The 21,716-nt window shown below is 35.2% G+C and overlaps 1 protein-coding gene across 3 annotated transcripts; it reads left to right on the plus strand.

Annotated features, from left to right (window-relative positions):
- The first annotated feature begins 642 nt into the window (after positions 1-642).
- Positions 643-20,906, plus strand: Polr1f (RNA polymerase I subunit F). 3 transcript variants are annotated; one of them, XR_013435116.1, is made up of 6 exons: positions 643-945; positions 2,868-3,009; positions 12,105-12,313; positions 12,746-13,146; positions 14,763-14,995; positions 20,300-20,906. XR_013435116.1 is itself a non-coding variant. In XM_078039995.1 (5 exons), the coding sequence occupies exons 1-5, from the start codon at positions 692-694 to the stop codon at positions 20,326-20,328; spliced, it is 1,035 nt and encodes a 344-aa protein (XP_077896121.1). In that variant the 5' UTR covers positions 643-691; the 3' UTR covers positions 20,329-20,906. The 3 variants fall into 3 exon arrangements, 2 of the variants coding, with proteins under 2 accessions (XP_077896121.1, XP_077896123.1); XM_078039995.1 differs by lacking the exon at positions 14,763-14,995; XM_078039997.1 differs by lacking the exon at positions 20,300-20,906 and having other exon boundaries at positions 14,763-16,133.
- The last annotated feature ends 810 nt before the right edge of the window (positions 20,907-21,716 follow it).

A 21,716-nucleotide genomic window follows, 5' to 3' on the forward strand; every position in this document is an offset into this window, starting at 1 on the left:
CTTCCATAGGCAGGAAAGGAGTTTTGTAGTTTTGACAGCGTGAACACAGAGCTGTAAAAATACAGCTGTGGTTTTTACTTTGGGTTGATTTGATGTGTGGGCACACAAGAGAGACCCCAAGATCACAGCTGGGCTTGGATACCTGGAAAAGTGGGAGATTTTCTAATTAAGTGATTTGCTGAACGAGAGGTAAAGTTGGATTGGAGAGAGAATGTGAGTTCTTGTTCAGATACTGCGTTTGAGGCCTGAGAGCTTCTGTGTAAGACTGGGTTCACTGCATAAAATCTACTCTATTATATTTTTTGATATATTATTGAATAGTTTAAGCTTGAAACCTCCTACCCAAACATGTTATTACTGCAAATGATCAAAGTGGGCAGTCCCATTAATCTATATACTAAATCCATTGAGGAGTTTGTGGAAACACATTTGCCTGCCTTAGGAAAAAAGAGAAAACTTGACGCATGCTCTCTACAGACAACCACAGGCTCCAGGCTTTCTCCTCCAAGTGAGAGGATTTAGGAAAAACATAAAAGGTTTCCCCCTGCTGGTCAGACCTGCATAGTGCAGCGAACGGAGATACAAGTTGTAGGGGCGTGGTAGCTGGTGGATGACGCAGAAACCCAGAGTCGGAGGAAAGGCGGTTGTGCTAGCGTCAGTGGTAAGCGCCGGGAGAGACCTAACCTGCCGCATGGCTGCTGGTTGCTCAGAGTCTCCGCGGCCGAAGGCGGCCTCCGAGGCGCCTGTGGTAGGAACAGGCGGCGTCCTGCCTTGCCTAGAGCTGCCCACCTATGCTGCTGCTTGTGCTCTGGTGAACAGCCGCTACTCCTGTCTGGTGGCCGCGCCGCACCGACGGCACATCGCCCTGTCGCCCCGCTACCTTAACCGGAAACGCACCGGTATCCGAGAGCAGCTGGATGCCGAGCTCCTGCGCTATTCCGAGAGGTACGGGTCTGTGTGCCTTGTCCTTCTCCCAGCCAGCAACGCCGTAACGTAGATGGCAGCCCCTTCTTTTGGGCGTGGGGAGGGCATGCTACAGAAAGGTAGAGGAGTGGGAAAGGTCGCACCGGCCACCCCAACCCGAGCGTAGTCCGGAGGTGTTCTAGAGTTGTGGTCCGCCCAGCGAGGCCTCTACCGACCGGGTCGGGATCTCTGCCAGGTCCTTCCATGAACAGTAAAGAAAACTTACAGGTGAACTGTCGACCGAGGTAGTGGAGATGAGAATAACCAGGTGTCTGGAGACCCAGTATACGGAGTTTTCTTTGACGTTGAACGTTTCATTTCCCACCTCCGGCGGTAATGTTTTCTCATTTGACAATGAACAGTTCGTATTAGTACTTGAGTAGATTCTCTCTCTTAACTTGTAAGATCACATAAGCATTTGTACAAACAACAGTTTCTCTGTAAAACACGATGATCGGTTTTTGTTTGTTTTGGATCTGGTGCTTTCCCGCGATTCTCTTCTTTACCTGATTGGGAATGAGGGAAATACCATTTGTTTATTACTCCATTCCTAGAAATTTAACATATATTGAAACCATGCAAAGATGTTGATACATTTATTTTTAAAGTTAGATTATGTGCCCATCTATTTATAAACAAGTTCATCTCTTTACTCAAAAGTAATGCAGAGCTAAGGATATTTCATCATTGTATAGGGCTGTCATGTGCATAACAGACTTTCTCCCTGTCCTCTTTATTTATTTATTTATTTTTGTAGTGTTTGTAACAAACATGAATAGTACCAGAAATTCCCAAGTTCCTTTTAGAGAACAGCAGTACTGTCTCCACTTGAACATCATTCTATAGTAGAGAGAGGAGGCTTTGATTAAAGGAAACAAGGTTCTAAATTATTTTTTCCTGTCAGTTTTGGCAATTTTTCTTTCCTTCCTGCTATTTTCAGTGACTGTAAGATAGTCTGAGTTGATAATAGTTGGTTCCTTCTGAGGAAAGCTACATGCATAAAGTAATAACTAAAAAGAGCATTCCTGAGGAAATTTCTAAGTTTGATTTTGCTAATTTGGTAGTTACTATAGTTCCTTTCTTGGGAGTTGTGGCTATTTTACTAAAATCAAATCTATTAGGGATAAATTCTTTTCTCTTATTCTATGTAAATCATGCTGGAATTTGTCTCCCACAAAAAAAAAAAAAAAAAAAAAAGCCTTTCTGCTGTCTACCGCTTGTGTGTGTGAAATTCAAACATGTACAGATAGATTCAATAAAAGTAGAACAGTGATAAATTTGTACATGGAATAGAAGAGTGATTTCAGGTTTGCCTTGGAAAGTTAGGGAAGTTTCCTCTAAGTAGTGGGTATGGTAGTAAAAGCTGCCAGGTTTTTATCCTTCATAGGTTAGAAATGATATTTTGAAATAATAGTTGCCAACTAATCCGGATTTTAAAATGTGCACGGAGTGTCAAAAGTCAATTCTTAATAAATGATGTAGTTGTATGTCTTAAAATTTCCTTTTACTAGCAACAGTTGCAGTTTGAGATTTTTTTTTTTTTTTTGTATTAAGTTACTGGTTGTAGTATTCAGGGGCTTCAGCTTTAACCCTTAGGTTTCCTTGTATTCCAAGTGCAGATGGAGAGTATCAATATCAATATTACCTGTACTCAGTAATAAAAAATGCATACACATTTTTCTTGTCAATTTCTATTTTAACTTAGCCAGCACATTGGAACCTTTTGGTGAAGTGGAACTGCTAAAAAGTTGTTACAGACTAAGCATATACTGTTACAGTTTTGACATAGGTTATATATTTGGGAGATGAATACTTTTCGGATTCTTAGACTATCTAATCAGTATCATAATGACCTAGTTTAAAAACAGGATAAAAGACATCATCTTCTTCTCTTTTTTAAACAGTCTTTTAGGTGTCCCTATTGCATATGATAACATCAAAGTTGTGGGTGAACTGGGAGATATATATGATGATCAAGGACACATTCATCTTAACATTGAAGCTGATTTTGTTATTTTCAGCCCTGAACCTGGGCAAAAACTTATGGTATGTATATCATTTTTTCTTAGCTTTCTTGAAATAATTTTATACTTTGAGAAACTTTAAAGAGATTTCAATATTTCGAATAAATAAAAAGTATTTTAAAAGTAAAATACTTTCTATCATTTCAATCGAGGTAAGTTTGTAGACTCCATCCTTTTGAAACACATGGGTGCAAAGTATGTGACCTATCCAATTGATATATATATATATATTTTTTTGCAAAGTCCTTATGATAATCTTGAGGAGGGAAAAAGCAGTACTTTGAAATTCCTCAATTCTACCCTTATATCTTGTTTTTATAAAGGATTCAAGCAGTATACTTTCATAAGAAACAGACATTCATATGGCTGTGGGGTCAAGCAAGTAATAAAAATGAATGAATAACAGGACAGGACAGCCAGTCCATGCCAAGAAAGTGAAGGCTATGTGTAGAAGATCTTCCAATTTTCTAGAAGGTAGAAATGGATGTAAAATCTATTGAAATGTATCTTTTATCCCTTTTACTTGCTCTTCCACCATCAGATCTGTTTGTGTATATGTGTTGGTTTATGTATATTTATATTCGTATATCTATATATCTAGTAGATAAGAATTGTTAACTAACCATCAGTACTGTTAATAAAAATACAGATCAGATTTCATTATGACAGAATTCACAAGATATCTTTTTTCTCTTACTGTGTTCTTGGTCTCTGGATCTTACCATGTATGTTTTTCCTCTATTCATTTCCACTGCTGTCACAATTAGTCACCTCAGTATGTAGCTATACACCTGTTGCTTTGGTTCCTTTTTGGAAGAGCAGGTGAGTGCTAGCAGGTGCCTCGGATGGGCCATCTTGAAGAGCCCTTCACTTTTACCATTTCTATTCAGCATTGTACTGGAGGTTTTTGCAGGGATGAGATGTTGGGGAAGAATAGAGAATCACAAGGAATAGTAAACCTCCTATTCCTCAGTTGTACACATAGAGCAACTCTCCTGTTGTAACTCTGTTCCTCCCCTCTTTGTTTTGGGATTCTGGTGGGTGCTTTGGACACTGCTATTTTGGGATAGCAGAGCCTAGTATGGAAGACCAGAGAAGGGAACTGCGAGAAGAGAAAATGCCTTTGCCTATTTTTAATTGGATTTTTCTGTTTTTATTGAGTTGTAGTTCTTTTTAGTATTGATAAATTTTTTTTCAGACCTTTGTTCTCTGTTGATGTGCGTATTTATTCATTTTAATGGTACCATTTGATGAACAGAAGCACTTAATTTTGATGAGGTCCATTTTATACTTTTGTGGTTATTGCTTCTGGATCTTACAAAGAAACCTACCCATTTCTAATTTGTGAAAATATTCTTTTAAAAACTCTGGAAGCTTTGTAATTTTAGCTTTGATAGTTAGCTCTGTGATCAGTTTCTTATGCTTTTCTTTCTATGTAGTGTGAAATAGGTCTTGAAATCTATTTTCTTCCTCCTGTGGCTGTTCAGTTGTTCCAGACTTATATTTAAAATGTTTCCTTTTTTAAATTGATAGAATATATTTTTTCAGCCTTACAGAGCAATTGAGTGGATGCAGAGTTTTCATATATTCCCTGCCTCTCAAGCAGGCAGTTTCCCCTATTATTGAAATCATCTTGCAGTAGTGAAATGTGTGTTATAATTGTTTATTAGCCAGTATTGACACACTATTACTAACTGAAGTTCCCAGACTTTGTATTATTTAAACTTATAAAAAAACATAAAAGTCACATATTAATGGTGCCGTAATATTCGATGCTTGAATACATTGCATGATGTAAATGCATAAATCGAATTAAACATACTTATCTCCTCATTTATTATCTTTGCAGTAAAAACTTCCAAAATCCTTTCTAACCATATGAAATACACAAAACATTATCTATAATCAAAATACTATGCAGTCTTACCCCAGAGCATCTTGCTCCTATCTAACTGTATCTAAATACCAATTGATTAACCTCTGATAACTGCATTCTACTCTCAACTTCTGTGAGATCACCTTTTTTAGATTTCATTTGATGTCTCCGTACTTTTATTTAACATGTTGATTTCCAGTTCCATCCATATTGTCCTAAATGACAGGATGTCATTGTTTTGCCTGAATAGTATTCCATTGTGTACACATTGAAATATTGTGTTTCTTTGTCCATTCCTTCACTGATGGACACTTGTTTTCCATTTCTTGTCTGTTGTAATAGTGCTGCAATGAACATAAGTGTGCATTTGTCTCTTCTGCATACAGATATTATTCTCTTTGGGTTTATACCCAGCAATGAGATTGTTGTATCATGTGGTAGTTGTTCTGCTTACTGTTTTTGAGGACACTTCATACTGTTTTCCATAGTGGATATACTAATTTACATTTGCACCAACATTATGCAAGGCATCTTTCTCCACATCCTCTCCATCACTAATTAGTATTTGATACTAAGTCTTCATATTAGGGTGAGGTGATATCTCAGTGTTGTTTTGGTTTGAATTATATGATGATTGGTAATGTTGAACTTTTTTTTTTTTTTTAATGTACCCATTGGCAGATTGTAGGTCCTCCTTTGAGAAATGTTTTTAGATTATTGCCCATTTTTAAAGTGAGCTATTTGGTTTCTTGCTATTGAGGTTTTGGATTTACTTATATAGTCTGGGAGATGTATACAGTGCAAATATTTTCTCCCACTTTGTAGGACTCTTGAGTGCTATGCAGAAGCCTTTTAGTTTTATGTAATCCCATTTGCCTCTTTTAACTTTTATTTTCTGTTCTTTGGGAGGTATTCATGATCCAATGTCCTGAGCATTTCCTCTTTTCTAGTAGTTTGAATAATTTTGCTTACATTTAATTCTTTAATCTATTTTGACTTGATCTTTTTAACCAATGATAGATGTCTAGCTTCATTTTTTTTTTTTTTACCTAATTTTCCTAATATCATTTATTGAAAAGCCTGTCCTTTCTCCAGTGCATGTTCTTAGCACTTTTGTTTAAAAATCAATTGGCTGGTATGTTCATGGGTTTGCTTCTAGGGTACATTTTGTTCCATTAGTCTATTTTTATGCCAATACCATAACATTTTGATTATTATAGATTTGTAGTAAGTTTTGAAATTAGGTAGTGTAACGTTTCCTGTTTTCTTTTTACTCAGGATGTCTTTGACGATTTGAGGAAATTTGTGGTTTCATATAAATTTTAGAGTTGTTTGTTCTAGTTCTGTGATGAGTGCCATTGTTATTTGATACATAATACATTGAGTCTGTTAATCACTTTGGGTACTGGACATTTGTTAAAATTATTAATTCTTCTGTGAACAAAGGATGTCTTTCTGCTTCTTAAATTTCATTCATTAATATTTTATAATTTTCATTGTGCAGGTCTTTCAACTCTTTAGTTGTTTTATTTACCTCTTGGTAACTATTGTAAGTGGCATTGCTTACTTGATTTCTGTTTAGATAATTCGATATGAGCATATAACAATGTTACTCCTTTTTTGTATGTTGATTTTCTGCCCTACATTTTTGATGTGAATTCGTTTAAAAAATTCTAGAGGGTTTTTTTGTGTTGTGTGCAGTTTGGGGGAGTTTTTATATAAGTATGTCATCTGCAGTTACAATTTGAATGACTTCATTTTCAAATTGGATGCCCCCCCCCCTTTTTTTTTTCTTTCTCATGGCCTAATCAGATTACTAGGACTTCCAGCACTGTATTGAATAAAAGTGGTGAAAGTGAGCATTCTTACCTTGTTCCAGATTTTAGGGAGAAAATTTTCAGTTTCTATCACATTAAGGATGTTAGCTGTTGACCTATTATAAATGGTATGGTGATATTCCTTATCTTTCTCATTTTTTCAGCATTTTTATTATGAAGATATATGGAATTTTGTTGAATGTCTTTTCTCTGATATATCAAGTGTGATGACCATGTGGTTTTTGTCCTTCATTTTGTTATGATATATCACATCTATCAATTTGCATACATTGAACCATTCTTGCATCCCTAATAAATCCCATTTGATCATAGTAACTAATCTTTTTAATGTTGCTTGTAATGGTTTGCTAGTATTATGCTGAAAATTTTTGTATCTGTGTCCATCAAGGATATTGGCCCTTAGATTTTTTGTGTGGCCCCTCATCCAGTTTTGGTATCAGCATTAAACCTCATTTAATGTTCTTAGAAGAATTCCTTTCTCTTCTATATTTTGGAGTAACTTATTCAGCAGTGAAGCCATGTGATCTTGGGCTTTTCTTTGATGGGAAGTTTTTTACTGATTGAATCTCACTGCCTGCTACTGATCCATTTAGGTTTCCTGTTTATATTATTTTTCGTAATTCAGTCTTAGAAATGTGTATGTGTCTAGGAATTTATCCATTTCTTCTTAATTTATGAAATTTGTTGACATAGTTGTTCATAATAATCCCTAATCTTTTGTATTTCTTTGGTATAAATCATAATGGGTCCCTTTTCATCTGATTTTTTTTTTAAGAGAGAGAATTTTAATATTTATGTTTTAGTTTTCGGCAGACACAACATCTTTGTTTGTATGTGGTGCTGAGGATTAAACCCAGGCCGCACACACGCTTGAGCCACATCCCCAGCCCTCATCTGATTTTATTTATATGCATTTTCTTTACCTTTTCTAGTTCTAGGTTTGTGTATTTTGGTTGCCTTTTCAAAGAACTAGCTCTGTTTCCTTTATCTTTTGGTTTTTTTGTTTTGGTCTCTTACATTTATTTCTATTCTATTATTTCTTTTCTTCTAATTTTGGGTTTAGTTATTTCTCCTCTTCCTTTTTAATGCAATAGACTGTCTGAGATTTTTATGCCTTTTTAATGTGGGTGATGGTTGCCATAACATCTCTCTCGATACTGGTTCTGCTTATTTCCATAGGTTTTGGTCTGTTTGTCTAATTTCTTTTCATTTCAAGAAATTTTAAAATTTCCTGGATTTCTTACTTGATCCATTGGTTATTTTATATCCATGCATTTGTATATTTTCTAAAGCTTATTGTTAATTTCTAGCTTTATTGCTTTCTTGTAAGAAAAGATACTCAGATGTTTCAATTTTTTAAAAATTGAGTCTTGCTTTGTGATCTATTATAATCTATCCTGGAGAAAGTTTGATGAGAAAAACTTATTCAGCAGCTGTTAAATGGATATGTTCTATAGATGTCTGTTAGATCCATTTAGTCTAGGATACAGTGTAACTGATGTTTATTTTTCTGTAAGGATTGTCTGTTCATTACTGAAAGTGTGGTATTAAAAGTCCCCAACAATTCTTGGAGTATACTTTTGCCTTTAGGTATATTAATACTTGCATCATATATTTGGGTGTTCTGATAGTGGGTGTGTATGTAATACATTTAGAATTATTATTTCTTCTGTTTGAATTGACCCCTTAATCATTATACAGTGACTTTTCTTGTCTTTATTGTTTTTGATTTAAAGTCATTTTATTGGATATTAGTATGGCTACTTTGGGGGGGCTCCATTTGTATGGGTATCTTCCATCTTTTCACTTTTTGTGTGTCCTTAGAATTGAAGTGAATGTGTTATAAATAGCATACAATTGGCAATTTTATTTTTTAACCTCCTCACTCTTTTAATTGGGGAATGGAATTCATTTACATTTAAGGTAATTTTTGGTAGGTAATGTCTTATTAAAAGCTATTATATGCCTTATTTTCTACTTTTGTCATAGTTTCTTCTCATAGTCTTGCTTGGTGGTTAAATGAATTAGTTTAGTAGTGTGTTTGGATTCCTTGCTTAGTCTGTTAAATTTTTGTTTTGTGTTACCATGAGGCTGATTAAAAAAAAATCTTGCTTATATCAAGCTATTTTGAAATGATAGCAACTTAATGTGATAGTAAGGATGAGAAACAAAAGAATAAGATATAAGAACACAGTCCAGTTGAATTCTATCCAATCTTTCTGTATGGCCTGTTACTTAAACTAGTTATTTTTTTAATCTGTGTACTAAAGAATGGTTTATACATTATTCTATATTTATTTATTGTATATTATTGTGTATTTATTCTCATAAAAAAACTGTTTTTTCAATATCTCTTTCAATTTGAAGAACTTGAACATTTATTTTAGAACAGTTCTGGTGGAGATATTTTGTTTCAAATTTTGTTTGGAAAAGTGAGTCCTTCACTTCTGAAGGGTACCTTTGCTGGGTATATACTATTCTTGGTTGACAGTTTTTTGTTCTTTTTGTTCTCCTTCAGTTTAGTGAAAATCATGGGCCAGTCTTCTAGCCTATAAGGTTTCTGCTCAGAAGTGTTCTGTCAAATTGCCGTATCCCTGTGATAGGCATTTTCTCTTGCAGCCTTGAGAATCTTTCTGTTTCTGATCTATGATAGTTGGGTTGATTATAATATATTTGGGGGTAGACTTATTCAGTTAGACTTACTGAGTTAAATCTGAATAATAACCTTTGACCTTCCTATACCTGGATGTTGTTTATCCTTTTCTAGGTTTGGGAAGTTTTCAATGAAAGATGGGTAGTCTAGATAGCAAGGTTGGTGCTAAGCTCTGTCACCAGAGTCTCACAGCCATGGGATTCTTCAGTCTTTAGAGGTAGGTAGGTATTCTCAAAGTCCACTATGAGGCTGAAGTGGCTGAAATTTGGGTCTGTCCCACTGGCACACAGATCTCTGCCTGATGTGAGGGCTGGCTTAGGGGCTTTATGAGCTTTGCCTGTGAACAGAGTCTTCAGTTGCTACTTCAGTGGACCAGTGGTGATGCTTGCTAGAAATTTGATAAATGGGGACCACATGTCTTCCCCTGGCACTGGACCTCTTACGGAACTGCGTCTGAAACTGGACTCTGAGAGAAAGCCTTGTGCCAGCTTTTCTGCCCAGCTTCCCACTGTGCTATCTAAGTTTGGATGTTAGGGGTGAGGCAGTCTCTTTGCCACCAGCCTAAGGCACTTCCAGTAGCTCAGTCCACAGGTGTTGGCCTGGCTGTAGGGGTCATGGGGCTTTGCCAGCACTGGGTTTCAACTAAGACTTGAACTTAATTCTCCCCCCTTTCCCACTGGGAGGCTTCTCTCATACAACTCTTAACTTCCTACCTTCTTCAATATATTTTTTGTTATACTAAAAGCAGGCACTATGGTTGCCTGATTTCCCTAGCTCTTGTGAACTTAGTTTGATTCAGAAACAGCTTTTCAGCTTGGTTCATGTATGGAGAGAAATTGCCAGAGGATCTTACTCTGCTCTCCAATAAAGTCTGTAGAGTTCACTTTTTATGTTGTACAAACCATAAATTTTGCCAAATGTATCTTGGTATATATTTGGTATCATACAGGGTAGTTTCACTGCCCTAGAAATCCTGTGCTTCACTTGTTTACCTCTCCCATCCTCCCATCTACTATTCCCCAGAAACCACTGTCTCATTGCCTTTCCGAGAGTGTCATATATTTGGAATCACAATTTTCAAAATGACTTCTTCATTTAGCAACATGCATGTAAGTTTCCTCTCCATTTTTTTCACTTGATAGCTCATTGCTTTTCATTGCTGAATAATATTCTAAGGGGTGATGGCCAGCATCTCATTGGGGGGGGGTTGTTGTTCTTGCCAAGGAGGGTATAAGCCACCTCAGAAATTAAAGTCTAGAATAATTAGTGAAGAACAAAAGACAAAGAGTTAGAAATTTATTTTCATAAATGTAGCCCCTGATAGGTTTAGTCCACATGGAGGGGAGCTGGAACTCAACGAAAAGTAGATAGCTCCAGTGGTTTATTTAAGGGGGTACATCAAAGGCAGGGATACGGTTTAAGGGTGGAGTCTTGCTTTGTGATGTCTTGCAGTCAGCAGGTCACACCTATCTCAGAGGGGCTGTGTGGGACCTGTAGCAGAGCTTGAATAGGGATCATAGTGAGTGAGGGCAGTCAACCAGAGGAAATGTCCACTGGTCATTCCCAGACACCAGATTCTCCTATTCAGTATGCTTTGGTGCAGAGCAGTTCACACACAGCCCATGGATGGCATGCGACGATATTCCATTCTATGGATGTACCATAGTTTGATGCTAAATGGTGTTGAATACATAGCCATATTATTTACAGTTCTGTATTTCAGAGATTGTGAATTTTGGGGGAGGTTGTACCACGGATTGAACTCAGGGGCACTTGACCATATCCCCAGCCCTAATTTGTATTTTATTTAAAAACAGGGTCTCATTAAGTTGCTTAGCACCTCACTTTTGCTGAGGCTTTGAACTTGTGATCACCCTGTCTCTACCTCCCTAGCTGCTGGGATTACAGACATGCGCTATAGCGCCCAGCTTAGAAAATGTGAATTTTTAAAAAATATTTTTAGGGTTTTCATTCATAGTCTTTGTATATGTTGATTCCTGGGGGAAAGTAGAAAATGTTTTATGAGGGACTGGGGTTGTGGCTCAGTGGTAGAGCACTTGGCTGGCATGTGTGAGGCCCTGGGTTCGATCCTTACCACCACATATAAATAAAGAAATAAAGTAAAAAATCCACTGGCAACTAAAAAAAATTTTTTTAAAAAGAAAGAAACTGCTTTATGAAGTTTCATTTTAAGCTCAAAAATCATATAACACAAGTTAAACATTTTTGTGATTTAGCCAATAAAACCATACCCAAGATCTATATATATAGAGAAAACTTTCTTCTAATAGAACTGCTTATATTATGCTAAATTGAATCATTAAAGAGTGCACTTTGAAATTTAGTCTGTTCACAGAAATATAATGTCGATCCTAGTTATAAAAAATATGATTCCTGCCTTGAGGTCTTTTCATAAATACATCATCATATCGGAGTATTTTCTGCTTGGTTTCCATGTGGTTATAGAGAAATCTACTCTGTAGAGAATCCTGCAGTGGAGGCTGGGTGGGTTAGTTGATTATTTGTTTATTCTTTTAAACAATTAACATGTAATTTTTGCTTTCTAAAACCTCTAATATTGTTTGGGTATGGCATATGGAAGTTGTAATTGAGATAAACTTCCCATATTAAATTATACCATTAATTTGATATTTTTTCTTTGAAGTGAGTTTAAAGCCTAGAAATTTTGATTCACCTTTTAACTCTTTGGATGTCTTCTTGATGTTATGTCCTTTCTTCCTTCTTCCCAGGGTACAGTTAATAAAGTGTCTTCTAGCCACATTGGCTGTTTGGTACATGGGTGTTTTAATGCCTCAATCCCTAAACCCGAACAGATGTCAGTTGAGCAGTGGCAAACCTTGGAGATAAACGTGGGTGATGAATTAGAATTTGAAGTATTTCGTTTAGACTCAGATGCTGCTGGAGTATTTTGCATTCGAGGAAAAATAAATATTGCCTGGTAAGTTCATATTTGAAACACAGTTAAAGTGGGAAACTCTATTGCTTTGATATATATTGAAAGTATTTTTTTCTTTTATTGTCCTTGATTTAACAATTCTGGGTTTAATGTTCAATGGCCTAATTTTTCTGAACTGAACCAAACCAAAATTTGGAAGTCAATTTTTGACTTCTGAAGTAGTATAGAAACAAAGAATTAAACAATTAATAATGAAATTTATAAAGTTATAGTACAGTATTATTGCTATCAGCACTGAATTTAAGTTTTAATAGGCTACAGGATAAAAAAAGAGAGTATATGAAATTTACATCATAGTTATGTATCTTATGCTGCTTTCATTTAGGAAATTTTTACATACTGAGCTATCCTTGATATCATTTTGTTCCTTTATTTTTGCTTAGTGCTATTTATTGTTTTAATGTTTATTTATAGTTTGCAGTCCAAGCACCCTGATGTTTCTGAAGAAGTAACAGAAACTCTAACTGAAGAATCTGTTGAAAAAATTCCAAAGAAAAAGAAAAAGAAAAAGAAAGATCCAGAAATTTATGAAGTAAATGATGGTGCCACAGAGCCAGCAGATTTTACAGGTATCACTCCAAAGGAAGAGGAAGAGCTACAGGTTAGTAATGACATGAATGGCCTCTGTGAGGAAGAGCCAAAGAAGAAGAAGAAGAAGAAGAAGAAGCACCAGGAAGATCAGGATCCTATTTTTCAGTGCAGTGACTCCAGTGGTTACCAAAGTGACCATAAAAAGAAAAAAAAGAAAAGAAAACATAGTGAAGAGGCTGAACTTACAGCAGTTCTGGAATGCTCACCTAAGAAGAAACAAAAAAGTAATTAGTGCATTTTAAATAGGATAGTTGATTAAGGATTTATACACAGTAGATGAGTACATGTTTTGAAAAATGTTTATATTGTACTGGGTGTGGTGGCACACATTTGTAGTCCCAACTACCCAGGAAGCTGAGAGGTCAGTCTGGGCAACTTAGTGAGACTTTGTCTCAAAAAGAGCTGGGGATGTAGCTCAGTGCTAGATAGTGCTCCTGGGTTTAATCCCCAGTACTATAAAATAAAAAGGCATATGGATACCAGTAATTTATAAAACAGGGAACACTTGATTAGGAATTGGAGGGTTTTTGTGCTAACTGGCAATAATTTGGATAGGACCCATGTTATTAAATTGCCATTTTATTGTAGACAGAATAAAATGATAAGAGCTACTCTCATTCTCAACTTTTATATTCTTCCAGATGTTAACTGTCCACATAAAATTTTCTTTGCATGCTGAAGATTAGCAGAAGTACTCTATAGTACAGTGTTATTGCTATCATTAAGGAACAAGTTTGGGATTTTCCCCTGCTCTAATAATAGGTGTCACCTTTAGTCATTTTATGCTATTTTGCTTATTTTGTTTTCTTTAATCATAGCTGTTAGTGTTTCTGTTGTTTAACTTAAAAAAATTATTTCCCAAAGGAGCTTCTGAAATCTCTAGAACCCTTGAGTACCATGCCACTGTCGACTGGTACATAACAGTATTTACTACACTCTCCTTTGAGGTGTATGTGTTTTAAATTCTGAAAATTGATGGAAAGTGCTCTTACCTTGTACTTATTTGTGCCTCACTTGTGTTGGAGGAAGAAAGTAGATGAAGATAGGATAAATACAATACTGACCAGTGGCAAATTTCTTGATTACTTTTTATTTGTTGGAGTTGGCCATAAGAATTGTTTTAAAGAGGAGATTAAGAAGATGTTGATGTTTTGTGACTTACTGGAAAACAGTAATGAAATGAGAACTGGTTGAGGCTGATAATCAGTATGTGTCTGTGCATTTATTTTGCCAGTGCTATAATGGAAAACAGGTAAATAAATGTAGTTCCTTCCCTCATGGAATGCCATAGGAGAAACAGATGCACACAAACAGTATTAGTAAGGAAATACAGAACATTACTAATTGTGTCAAATGCTATGATGCAAAAACCTGACCACTCCTATTACTTGTGTTAGTATCTGCAAACAGTCAAATGGTTCAGTTGACTCCTCCATGTCAGCCATTTTGTTGCCATTCTTCTAGTACCAGACATAGTGCTAGGCTCACAATTATCAATTTAAAAACTGATAATGAGTAAATTCTGCTAGTGAACTGTCTAATCTATAAGAATAAGATAGAGTTTGGCAAGTAACAGACAACTCACAATATGTTGTCTACAAGTAGATGTGCCAGACAATGGAAACATGCAAGACAATGTCTTTCATTACAGTTGAGATGCATTAGCCCTTGAAATGTGACTAATCCAAATTGAAATATATTGTCAATATCAAATATATATCATCAAAATTGGGATGTAAACTATATCTATTTTTATATTAGTAAAATTAAAATATTTTTGGTTTAATGGGTTAAATAAAATGTTAATTTCAGCCTGTTTGCATTTTATTTTTCTACAAAGATTGCTTATGAGGCTCACATTGGTTTTGGACAATACTATTTGAAAGGAAATATTGGTTGAATGACATGATTCTAGAAGATCCAAAAATTCCATTAGAAAACTTCTGGAACTAATAAATGAATTCAGCAAAGTAGCAGGATATAAAATCAACACCCATAAATCAAATGCATTCCTATACATCAGTGATGAATCCACTGAGGAGAAATTAGGATTCACAATCACAATAGCCTCAAGTAAGTAAATAAATTAATTAAATAATGGGAATCAATGTAACAAAGAGGTGAAAGACCTCTAGAATGAAAACTACAGAACATTAGAGAAAGAAATACTACTGATGACACGATTCTATACCTAGAAGATCCAAAAATTCCACTAGAAAACTTCTAGAACTAAGAAATGAATTCAGCAAAGTTGAACAAGCTATGTTGTCGGGATTTAACGTAGTAACATACTCAAACTTCAATATATAGTTAGAATTGTTTGACAGTATAGAAAATTGTTAACAAAAGTTTTAATATCCTTCCACACACTCCAAGAAAAAGTTTATGTTGTTCATGGAAAAATATATTGTGGCTTAGCAAAATAAGCAAATTCCCACATTATAAAAGAATTTGTATCTTTGAGAAAAGAGGGATGGCCCCTGAGATTTACTATCCTAATCTTCATGATTAAAGATAAATTTTTCCCTCCATAATTTGGTTGCATTACATGTCACAACGGCTTTAACAAAGAGAGGCGATCTGGTTAGGCCTAGCCTAATCACATGAGCCCTTAAAATCAAAGTTTGTGAGATTAGAAACACAGAAGAATTTAATGGAAGGGAGAATCGTTTCTTTTACTGAACATGGAGAGGGCCATATGGCAAAGGCCTGAGGAGCTGAGAGCTACCCCTGGCCAACAGCAAGCAGGAAAACAGGGCACTATGTCTCTAAGGAATTGAATTCTGCTAATGATAAGAATGTGCCAGGAAACAGATATTTTTCAGAACTCTCAGGTAAGAATTCACCTAGCTAACACATTGATGTCAGTCTTAACGTCCTGAGTACCTACCTTGTTGGACATCTGATGGACAGAACTCTGAACTGCTAAATAGGTGCGTGGTGATTTGTCAGATAGCCATAAAAAACAAATATATAGTCATGCATTGCATAAGAATGTCTGATATATGGTTAAAATATTCTTTATGCATTTTCAAAACTATTGATTCATCTTTGCATATCTTCTAGATATACTTTAAAATGGATATTTGTCAAGCTAGAAAAAGCTCTTTGGGATTTTGATTGGAACTGCCCTAAATTGAGAGCTTAGTTAAGGGACAGTTAAATTCTGTAAAATACTTAAATTTTCCTAACCAATAAACACACAGAGTCTCTTCATTCAGTCTAGTCTATTACATCCTTAAGTAGCACTACATTTTTGCCAGTGTCTTTCTATATCTTAATTCCAGCAATTTTATAGCATTTCTTGCTTTTGTCAGTGGGATTTTTTTTTTAAACATAACATTTCCTAACTAGTTCTTACTGAAATATTACAGATTAATTTATTTCATATTAACCTTCTATCTGACCAGGCATGTCAAAATTCTATTTTATTGGCCCTCTCAAATCACCACTGGTTTTATTTACCATCTATTTTGGTTTATTTAAACTAAAAAAAAAACAAAAACATTTTTCTTGTTTTTGTTTTGTTAATTCCTACCTTTTATTAAATCCTATATTTTGTTTGTCCCCTTGCCACATTAGCTTAAGCTGAATTCTTAGTTCTCATTTAATTTCAATCTTTCTTATTTTAGTAATAGAATGATTTCTAAATGATACTGTAGTAATCTTATTGTTTCTAAATGTCTAGATACTCTGAAATTTCACCTGAGAATTATTATATCATGGAAGATTAAGTACATTGTTAAAGCTTATAAGAAGTCCTGCTATTTTTATTTCTATCTTTTGTTTCTAGATGTCTTGTGCAATGTAGCCTTCAAAGCTAAGCTCTTATTTCTTTTAGAAATTAAGATTTTTCTTTAGGGCCAGTACATGGTTTCTTTTTCTTCTTTTATGTTTTAAGTGCTTAAAAAGAATCTTTTAAAAATGTACAAAGCACTGTAGAAAAATAGATTTTATATACCATGCAGGAGGAGTAGCAACAAAAATGAAAAATACATAATTCTGCATCTAAATGATTCATAGAAAGTTAAACAGATGTTTAACTTAGTATATCATAGACTCCCTTTATGTAAAACAAAGATGGTAAAGTGTTTGGTCTATACTATTTTCTTTCCCAAACCTTTGCCTTGGCAATAATATATAACTTCATGGTATTGTTTTGTCTTCTACTTCTTTCAAGTAAATATTTGATACACTGGATTATCTTAAAGCCAGTTGCCTTTTCTCAGATGCTAAACCTGTTCCCACTTATTCTCATAGATTTGATTATTTGAATGTATTTGAACATTTTTAGTAAGGCAAAAATGTAATAAATTATAAAATTAGAGTAATTAAGAATAGAAGCAGAATCAACAAATATGCAACCAGGATTTCAATAGCAAATAAGCTACAGTCAGTATAGTTGTATGTAATTAGTTCCACATTCATTGGATATAATTAGAAAATGCTCCAGTACTTACTGATTCAAGGAAAAAGTGGGACAGATGAACTACCTTATAATTTTTTTGTCTTAGTAAACAGCTATAAATAGAAGGTAAAGGATCCATCAGAGATCATAATTTAGAATTTAAAATGAAAATGTAACAGTAAATATAAAATGACATAGAAATTTATGAGATTATGAGTAAGAAAAGAAACAGTTTTATGTGCCCAGTACATAAAAGAAGTTCCTGTTAATTCTACATCCCACCATATTTTGTTACAGTCTAATGTCTTTCAGATTTGGTTGTCTGTAGACCAGGCCACCAGTAAAACATAAGGTATCGAAAGCACCATATTTGGTATAAGTTTATTTATGAGTATGTGTAAAGGAGCCTGAAAGAATACTAACTATAATTAAACAAGAATATTTGAGTGCTCAGTGTTCTAAGATACTCATGGCCACATTTTTTTCATACCCAGATTTTTACTCATTACGTTTAAACTTTACATGTTAAATGACATTGACTTAGCCTCCCCCTCATGAAGTAGATTTAATTTGAGCAATTTTACTTACCTCTCTAGGCTCTGTTTATATACTTGTAAAAATGAACACTGAATTAGGATCTAGATGATCTAAAAGTTTCTTTGAATTGCAAAATCCTGAGTGTCATTGATACTGTTCACTATTGTAGGCATTTTATGTACTTGAAATCTCATTTCACTTACTGTGCTTGTATTAAAAACTGAAGAATGAGGTTATTTACCATACTTGTAAGCAAACAGGTTAGTCTCCTAGGTACAGGCAACTTGGATTATCTTTACATCAAGCATCATGTGCTTCTTGTTTTTGCTAGTAGTTCTTGACCCTCAAGTCCTATGGAGATAGTGTAGAGGCCCCAAGGTAGATGCCATGCATGAAGGGAGATTTTGTCACACCAGAGAAGCCCGTGCTTAAGGAGGCTTTCTCTTAGGCTTGGAGGTTTTAGACCATGGTTGGTCAATCCCGTTACTTTTGGGCTTGTTGTGAGCCAATATATCATGGTGTAGTGCAGAGAGGAGGAAGCTGCTCACTTTGTGGCAGCTGGGAAGTGAAAGAGGAAGAAGCCATGGTCCCACTATCCCCCTCAAGGGCATGAACCTCTGTGACCTAATTTTTTTCCACTAGGATCCACCTCTCGATCTAGTTAAAGGCTGGTATATAGGCCTTTGGGGGACACATATCCAAACCCCAATCATTTTTAACAGACTGCTACCATACCTACCCAAACTTTGCCCCAGAGAAATACATGTTACCCATTACACTGGACAATAAACAAACCTGGTTTGTATGCCTCTACTTTGCAGGGAGGGGACTATTTTTATTTTCCAAGACTATATTTGAAAGATTAGTAAGAACTAAAGTTGTGATTTGCCTCTGTTCACAAGATGTGCAGAAATGCAAGAGACTTAGACTGTTGTCTTCCTACATCATCACCTCATCTCAAAAGTTATTATCCTCTAATTCATACATATACCTCTATAGATTATTACTTTAGTGTATACTAATATAGAACTGTTTTCAACTTTAATATAAAATTTCACTAATTTTTATTTTATGGGCTTATTGTACAGCTTCAAGTTGCTTAGTTTTTTTTCTTATTTTAAAATATGTGTACATTGAAATAAACTTGTACTACATATAAACATACAAGCATATGTTTGTACACAAACTAGTGGATATATGCTAATTTTTTTAACACCTTTTTTTCTTAGAAATTAACTCTCTTCTACTACATACATTCCATATGAGACTATGAAATACTTGGACCCCTTGGAGCTCCATGTGATCCCCCTCATCCTTTGAAATCATGAATATTGAAATAACCCAGTCATTAAATAGCTAGCAGGAAAACAGTAATAATGTTGACACTGTAAGTAGATTATATACTTATGAATCATTCAACTGCCATGAGAATGGACCTCAGAATTTCAAAACAAGAAGTTTAATTAGCTTTGGATCCTAGCTGCTACACTCAGACATCCATCCTGCATTTGCATCAGCACTATGCCTCCTACTGTTGCTCTAGCCAATGTTAGCATGTAACACAGACATCAGGCATACCCATTCCTGGGAGTCACAGGACTCTGATGACCATCTTGAATTGAGGAATGCCCATGGCCCTGCCTCAAACCTGTACATTACACAGCAACCTAGAATGCTTCCCTCTAATCTTTTCCTTCTGTATTTCCTTGTGGATCACACCTAGACTATGGCCTAAAAACTGAAAACTTACCTTCCAGGTCCCTTCAAATTTTCTGTCACAGATATTTTGGCTAATAAAATCCTTGCATGTTTAATTATGCTTCTTAGAGGACCTAACAGACTTCTAACTGCTAGTAGGATCTAGATGTGATGGTCATAACTGTTTTGGCTTTCATATGGAATAAACCTTTTAAGTACCAGGAAAATAGAGGACAAAAGAGCCAGAAAAAAAAAATTGAAGTTAACTGGTAATAATAGTATTTTTTGAATTTTTGTGATCAATCTGAAGCCTGAACCATCTTGATTTCAGTGGGTCAAAAACCAAAAAAATCCTTTCCTCACCTTTATGAGAGAAGAAACCATGTAACTCCCTCCATGAGAACAGGAGAGGTATTAATAATGCCTCTGAATCCCAGAACTGGGAGACTGCTGGTAACATAGTAAGCACTGAATACCTATTTGTTGAATAAGTGAAAGTATAAATGCGCCAATTCTTCTTGTAGTCACTTTAAGGCTGAATTATTACAAAGGACATCGTAGGACTATGTATACTCCTTTAGTCCAAGAGTTAAGTGGACAGACTATTTGCCCTGTTCCCTTTGAAATGAAGGCAAAGGGTCTGAGTAAACCACCCTTAGATTCCATGATTAGAAAAGAGCTCTAATCATACTTGCCAATAATATATAACATTTTGTTTTGCTTTTTTTTTTCAGAGTCAAATTTGCTTGTACCATCAAATTAACATTTCCACCTGGACAGTCTCTGTTGGAGCAAACAAGAATTTCACACACATATACAAAACATACAGTTAGCCCTTTCTCCATAATCTCACATTTTGATTTAGAATTTTTCACAACAAATAAAACTTATTGGAACTTAAACAAGCATTCAAGCAAGCATGGACATGAGAGTTGTTATAAAAATTTTGGTGTGTCATAGAAATTCTGGGACAAGATTGTGACTTCTAAGATTATAACTTCTAAGATGAGAAGTTACTGGAAAGCAGTAAGAGCTTCTCAATCACCCATAGGCACTCCTTGCAGTGATTCTACAGGCCCAGCTTGATGGAGACCGATTATTTGGTTCTCCATCTCAATAGAAAATTCTCAGAAAATCTGGGATAGTTTGGGAATAGTATCTACCCATGGTATTACTAACATGACTGCCTAACACACAGGATTTTTGAAGGAGGAGTTAAGAGAAATGTTCAACAAAAGGAGGGATCCTTTATTACCTAATACACTTAAAAAGGTGACTTGTACTCCAGGTACCTGACGAACATAACATTGTCATCCTAATAAACTTTTTGTTTTCTTTGAATTTTTCCTGATAAAATTCTTACCAAGTTACATCCTTTAGTGTAAAAAATGGGAGTATCTACATTGTTGTGAATGGAGGATTATTCTGAGGTGTGTATTAGTGTCTGAATCTATTAGCAAATTTCAAGAGATTGCTAATGTTTTGGTCAGGTGGGGAACATGAACTTGGAGAAGATGTATGCTGTGTTTTTTATAATCCAGAGGTAATATGCCTGGGTTTCCACAAGGGGTCCTAGGTGGTAGGGATTTGGAGAAGCATTTATAAAATTATCTACTAGTTCTGATACTAGAAATTTTTATTTTATTGTCTGAAATGTTCCGCTAGTCAGTTTTCTCCTTTCAAAAATCAATTTTTAAAAACTAGAAAGGAAACTATTTAGTTTTTACATCATTCATTAGCCCTGGGGCAGCGGAATTTCAGTCCTCCTATTCAATTGTTTGAATTAACCCAAAGACTATAGCGTCCCTGGCCAGTGCAGTGTGTGTTATTCCATGCAAGAAAAATAAGCTATGCTGCCAAAATGCCAGCAGATTAAGGAAAAGCCAAGAGAGGCATTGTTTTCACCCAGCCAAATATTGGAGCACCTATATATATATTTTACCAATCCACGTATGACAGAGACATATTATGTGCTCATAGCGTCCCTGTGGCCTCTGCTTCTGAATTTGAATTTAACTTATTTCAAAATATGAATAAACTTGTACTGGCAACACATTCAAATTGTGAAAACTTCTTGGTCTCTAACATGAATACTTCAGAGGCCAATTAGGGCTACAGATGACAGGAGGAGGGAGGGGCAAAGGAAGGAAA

Source organism: Ictidomys tridecemlineatus, chromosome 2 (genome assembly GCF_052094955.1).
Source record: "Ictidomys tridecemlineatus isolate mIctTri1 chromosome 2, mIctTri1.hap1, whole genome shotgun sequence".
Lineage (NCBI taxonomy): Eukaryota > Metazoa > Chordata > Mammalia > Rodentia > Sciuridae > Ictidomys > Ictidomys tridecemlineatus.

Coding starts and splice junctions, on each gene's coding strand:
- Polr1f (XM_078039995.1), top strand. CDS start 692: ATGGCTGCTGGTTGCTCAGAGTCTCCGCGGCCGAAGGCGGCCTCCGAG. Junction 3,010..12,104: donor AACCTGGGCAAAAACTTATG/GTATGTATATCA, acceptor CCTTCTTCCCAG/GGTACAGTTAATAAAGTGTC. Junction 12,314..12,745: donor GGAAAAATAAATATTGCCTG/GTAAGTTCATAT, acceptor GTTTATTTATAG/TTTGCAGTCCAAGCACCCTG.